This window comes from Neodiprion lecontei, chromosome 7 (assembly GCF_021901455.1).
Source record: "Neodiprion lecontei isolate iyNeoLeco1 chromosome 7, iyNeoLeco1.1, whole genome shotgun sequence".
Classification (NCBI taxonomy): domain Eukaryota; kingdom Metazoa; phylum Arthropoda; class Insecta; order Hymenoptera; family Diprionidae; genus Neodiprion; species Neodiprion lecontei.
This window is the reverse complement of record NC_060266.1, coordinates 8,069,110-8,075,419: the sequence shown is the minus strand read 5'-3', so window position 1 is coordinate 8,075,419 and position 6,310 is coordinate 8,069,110. Positions and strand designations below refer to the sequence as shown.

The 6,310-nt window shown below is 38.5% G+C and overlaps 2 protein-coding genes across 3 annotated transcripts in view; one reads left to right on the top strand and one right to left on the bottom strand.

Moving 5' to 3' along the window:
• LOC124295605 (serine/arginine repetitive matrix protein 3) overlaps window positions 1–4,207 on the top strand; it is a 28,798-nt gene extending 24,591 nt beyond the window's left edge. The window contains exons 2-3 of the mRNA XM_046746155.1: window positions 2,783–3,117; window positions 3,837–4,207. Coding sequence (XP_046602111.1) covers window positions 2,783–3,117; window positions 3,837–4,012 — 511 coding nt within the window. The 3' untranslated portion in view covers window positions 4,013–4,207. The remainder of the gene's footprint in view (window positions 1–2,782; window positions 3,118–3,836) is intronic.
• LOC107225971 (thyrotroph embryonic factor) overlaps window positions 1–6,310 on the bottom strand; it is a 223,708-nt gene that overhangs the window by 171,538 nt on the left and 45,860 nt on the right. The gene's annotated exons all lie outside the window — the stretch shown is intronic.

The following is a 6,310-nucleotide window of genomic DNA, read 5'->3' as shown; positions in this document are numbered from 1 at the left end:
ACTGTCGGGAATAAAACATTACCCGATGTGTTTTTAGTGTTAAAAAGTCTGATCTTTAGGAATACGAAATTTCACCAAGAACTGCCAAAAACCTCGTTTGTATTGATATTTTCCGTCATGTGTATGCGGAGGGGATAAAAAAGAATTATTTTTATTTTTGTGTGAAACACAGTAGATATTTTGAAGTATATTCTGAAATTTGAATCGTGAAATAAAAATTAGATGGTAGCGAAATCGATATGAATATTCCATTAATACAAAATATTCACTGTTTCTCACACAAAAGTAAAAACGATTCATTTTTTAACGTTTTTAAAATTCAAAATTTAATGACGAAACAAAGTACCTTCTGACAGTTTCTGAGGATAATCAACCTTGACATAAATTTCATGTCCGGAAATATGAGACTTTTTTTACACAGAAAATACATGGGGTCGGTTTTTTCGACGACACAAAGATATAAAAATTTGATAAAATTGATCTACGTATTTTTCACAATAGATAAAGCCTGAAGGCCTGAAACTCGACTGATTCACATATAATATCTTAGCGAACACTATAAGATATCCAAATAGCGAGCAGATTTAAATTTCAAGCCTATAAAAAGCTGACAGAAATTTGTTGGATCAAGATAAAAATTTACCAAGCTAACAATCGTTCCGTTTTCATCGGGCTTCATGATTTCTTGTAAAAATTTGGCGAATTACATGCAAATTAAAATTTGAACCCCGTAAAAAGCTGACCGAAAGTCGGTGGATGGAAATAAAAATATTCGAAGTTAAAAATCGTCCCATTTTCATAAAGCTTCATGATTTTTGTAAAAATTTGGCAGAGAGAGATCTTCGCCAGGAAGGATGGGTCCTCCTCCCAGGATGCCGAAGACGGAGGCACTCCTCGTTGCCGCCATACGCAAGCTGCGGAACGTCCACGGATCCACGTCCCGGGAAATAGCAAACTACATAGCTTCCGAGTACGACGGTCCGGCAAAAAATGTAACGCGACAAACGAAGCTGGCTCTGCGCCGCGGCGTCTCCACCGGAATCCTTCGTCGTTCAAAAGAGTAATTTGAAATGAAGGTTTTTCACTGAAATTGTTCATTTTGCAAACGGCCGTTGAATGAAGTGTCGTAAAGCGTGAATCTTTTTCTTCCATATTCGGACTGTCCGAGACGATGTTTTGTTATATTCCAAATCTCCAATTTTTTTTTTCCTGCGATATTTATTCAAACTTAACCTTTCGCCGCCCTGGACAACATGGACGATATTGACCACCCTGACTTTCATAATTATCGGTGTCTAAAAAACTTTTCATTGTTTAACAATTTCTACCGATTGACTAATTGGAAATTTTGTAATAAAAACTGTTGAAATATTAAGCAGGCATCTGAAACTGATTACCTGAAATTTTTGGAAATTTTTGAAAAGTCCTAAGTGGGGGAAAAGGAGCTCTGGACGAAATCGTCTACGTCGGCCAGCAACGTCAGTAAAAAACCATATGGCCAGTGAAGGGTTGAATACCATAATCGCATGATTTTATTACCCATTTCAAGAACAATTATACTTCTCTAAGATGCTCCGTGTCAATTTTCTATCCCGAAGTTGATTTTTTTTATTTGTTTTTGGGAAAAAACAATATTGGCTTCAATATCTAGATTAAAATTTCTACATTTTTTCGGCTGAAAAACGTCAAGGATTTTCAGTGTTTTACAATTTCGTTTCAAGACCTTAAATATGGATGTGAGTTCACGAAATATATAAGAAAGAATAACAATCAAAACCGAGATACCTGCAATCATTCAAAATCGTTTCGAATCATTTTTAATCGCATGATAGAACTGAAGAAATCGCACGGCTATGGTTGGAAATTATAAAAACTGTTGTCAATTTCGCGGTAAATGGTTTCAATACATTAATATTGTATCTATGCGCATTACAATTAGAGGTTTTCTCGCTAACCGAGTGATTTTCACTGATTTTTAATGATTTCCCAACCTTATAGGTGGTTTCTAATGGTTTTCTGCGATTTTCCGTAATTACACTACGTTGTCGACAAATTATCGAAAATCGTCCAGAACTCTCGGAAATCATTGAAAATTAGAAATAACGTTGGTTGAAATTTTTTCAAAAGGTTTAAATGCAATTTAGATTTAGTTTACACCTCGTACAAATTTTTCGCGAGCTCTTTAAAATTCACAACAACTTTACTCCGATTGAAAAAATTTGCGCAAACTTTGCAGAAATTTGTGCAAATTCTGTACGAATTCGCATAGATTCAAATTCAATGGATAAAATTGCGTTTTTTGTTCATCAGAATGTATTTAAATTTTACAAAAATAGTGCTCAAATTGTGAACGGTGTGTAAATTGAAAGAAATCACACGGAACAGATTTCATGAGTCAGAATCATTCGATTAATTTCCAAGTGAACAGCCCCTCGGCCTTGAGCAAAACCGAGAAAAAAGAATTGTTTTGAATTCATTCGAAATAAGATTTTATTTGAAAACAAGCCAACTAAATAATTCACTTAACGTAAAAAATTATATTCGACGCGATCCAGCGGGTCAACCTTTCAGCACCCAGCCTGACATATTTGGCAATTTTGGAAAACCATTATTTTAGTTTTTTTTTTCAAATATGTTTACCGACTTTGAGCAGAATAGATTTTTAGCCTGACAAATTCTAGTTTCAAACAAGCAGATTTTACGAAATTTTCTATATTGTAACAGATCCTTGTCTGTGTGAATAGATTTCAGGTCTAATTTAACTTCAAAACTAATTCCCCAGCGGCTTCTACACGTGCGCAACAGTGGACGGTGTCGAGATGCCAGGAGACCGATCAAGATGCGGCGGGAGACGTAAACGGAAACGACGCGGTTCCAAACGCCGTCGGAAGAGGGGCTGCGGTCGGCGACGAGGGCGCCGCCGTTCGAGGCGCGGCAGAAGAGGGCGGAAGTCGAAGTCCGGAAGGCGGCGAAGGAAACGGCGTTGCGGTGGAAGACGTCGACCAGAGGGCGTCGAGGTCGACGAGCTTGGGGGGCGTCGTGGCGAACGGAAATTGCGTGGAAAACCGCGCGGCCAGCCCGCGGCGCAGAGCAAAGACGACAATACGGAGGGTAGAGGTAAGGAGGACTATTTCCGTGTATAGAAAGTGTCAGTGAAATAGGATACGACTGAGATGGCGTTGCTGTAGCAAGAGTTTCATATTTAAAAGAAAGCTATTTTGGTTATCTGTTGATACACTATCCGTCGCTTTTTGGTGGACGCTTTTTCAACCGAAAACCCATATCGATGGCTCCTAATAATATTCACTCAACTTCGAAGAGGCTGATTATAAAGGACCTAATTTTGGTATGACGTTTATAATCCAAGTAACTCTACGGACTCGGATGATAATACAGTTATCTTCTATGCTTATGCACAGGAGCTAACTGTTTTATCATCGGAGTCCGTAGAGTGGACTGAATTATAGTCTTCAGGCCAGTGTTGGGTCTTTTATAATCAACTTTTCCAAATTTGGTCCTTCTCTGATACACCGGGTCAATTTGATCGGGATGGTGCTTCATCTACCTGCGAATAAGAACCCTGCGATCGGATTTTAGTTTAAAAATTCAGGGATATACTTTAAGCATTTCTTAATGTGTCTGCAAAATTAAAAATCGGAAAATATAAAAATAAATTGTTTGTAAAAATTATTGAAAATTTTCAATTATGGAAAAGTGAGCATTCAAAACAAAAATTCTTCCAGGTGAAAATAACCCGGCGTGTCAACGAAGGATTAAGTGAATCTTATCAGATACCATCGATACGAAATACTTCTAATTACCTCTAACCTCCACAGACGACAGCAAGACGAGCTCCCAGGTTAGGATGAACAGCGCCAGCAGCGTCGAGACACGCAGATCCGCCGCAGACACAGCGAGTGCCTCGCTAAGCGCCAGCGGAAAGGAGAGTCTCAGCGACCAATCGGACGCTTCCGGAACCTCGGATGGAACCGCGGGAGAAACCAAACCGTAGAAATCCGACGCGAAATGAAAGAAACGCGGAGCGCCGTGGGAGGAATGAATTCTGCACACAATTTTTTTCTGTTCTCTACACAGGTTTATCGATCAGCTAATTTAGACTTTTTATTATCCTGTACCGTCATGATTATTATACACTCATTTTTGTATCTATATATTATATATCTGTCCTTGTCCACTTGATTGATTCGAGTGATAAAGCTTACAGTGCATTATTTGATAACGATTCGTGTATGTATAATACTCGTTTAGTTCATTCAATTACCTCGTAAAATAAATACTGACTAGGTTTTTCTCTGCATGCCCATGAACAAACAACCCGTCTCATTAGTCGCTCTAGTCTTCCGTTCATACAGTTCATTCTCTATTCATATTTTCAGCTCGCTAGTTTATATCCTGATACGAGTTCGAAAGTCGAAGTAGAGTGTCTTAATAATTTTTTGACGCCATTGATTTATCGAAAAGACAAAACGAGATTCCCCCTTCGTGCAGCATACCATTGAAAATGTTTTCAGGTTGGTCGTCAATTATTGAGCAGCTTGGCCTCGAGTCTGTAAAATATTCACCGTTCCGTACAACGAAAGGACTTCGATTTTTCCGTGTGTTTTGAACTGATTCATCACGAAACTGACTTATAGCCATAAAAAAAAACCTAGCTGTTCAACTAATTTGTCAGTTGTCCCGTGAGCTGATACTCAAATATTGATCAGTACATTGATTACCTATCACGTTTCTCTGAATCGAGTCAACGTTTCGCCCATCACAGAATAGAACTAAGTACTAAATTTGCATAAGAATCGAAAATTCTTTTCTTTTTATCATAATTCTTGCATCAAGATTACCTGCTCAATCAGCCTCCACTTAGTGAATTCATGGCCACGTGATTACTCAGAAATCTTCCGTTTGCGTAGTGATTTTAGAAAACAATTTTTTAGAGAATGAATTCCTCTACATCTCTACCATATCAACAGAGTCTTGCTTTAAATATCTAAGTGCAGCATATCAGACAGATCTCAACTTTGTAAGGCTATTCGTAGCCGAAGTGCGAGCGAGAATTCGTTTTACCAATTTCCAGAACCGCATTTTTCCTTGCTAAAAATTGAAAAGATGACCTTCACGCGGTTCCGAGAACTTGAGAAGTAAAACAGCTGCTGCGCTGCATCGCAATCTCGCCAAATCTATTGAATTAAGTGCTATAAAGTTAATCGTGTTGGATATTCCCGTAGTGAAATTCATCAGTGCGGTATTCGATACTTTCGATGTTGGAACCGGTGACTCGTTTCAGCGCAACATTTCGCATCGAATCACAATTCCGAAACTTAACGAGCAATTTTGCAACTTAAAATTCGCAGCGTGCAATATGACGTATTTTAATGGATGAGGAGGTCCAGTCAGTTTTTGAAAAGAAATTATCAAAGCGCAGGGTGTTATGGAATTTTTCCAACGCTTCGACGGTAATTCATGAGGCTGAAGTTATCGGGGCGTTAATGAACCTATCCTAATAAAATAATATTAGACGTGATATTTTTTTTTTTTTTTTCGAGAAATCGTTATTCCAGTCTTCCGATTTGTCAGTAAAATGTGATGAACAGAACATATTCATAGATTGCAATAAAAATTGTAATTTATCTTTAATACATTATTACTTTAACGCACTACCTTGTATACTACCGTTAATTACTTCGTATACTTTAACAATCAGGAACAGAATACATGATCATATGCGAGAAGAAGATTTTGAGGTTAACAATGTACACGTTGATTGAAAAAGGATTGATATGGTCCAAATTTTTACCTTCAAGACGTCAAACTTTACAAAGATACACAAATACGATCGTATTTGCAATCGTGATCGGAATTAATATTGTTTCAGGTGAGGCGATGAGGGAAAATTAAAGTCAGCCAGGTGGCAAGCTTCAAATCTATAGTACACAAATGTGGCTTATCGCTAAGTAACAAGATTTCGATCGACTGTGAAGCACCATACATAAGTCGTCGGTAAAATCGAGCCTGTGCGTTTTTATGACGACAAGTGATCCTCCAGTGATGAATTATGAACTACGTTGGTAACTAAGCTCGAGGCTTAGGCACTTTTATCCCGAACTCATCGTCGGCACAAAGTCAGGACTCAGGTCTTCTCCTGAGGATGGAGACTTGAGTTTTATTCAGAATATTTCACAGGACTTGGGAAAATCTGCGTAGACGACGCATCGCTCTGAACTCGGGAATAGCCGGACTGCGAGGAATTCCTCGGGGACGGTGCGGCCCTGTTTGGCCTTGCCGGCTAATGATA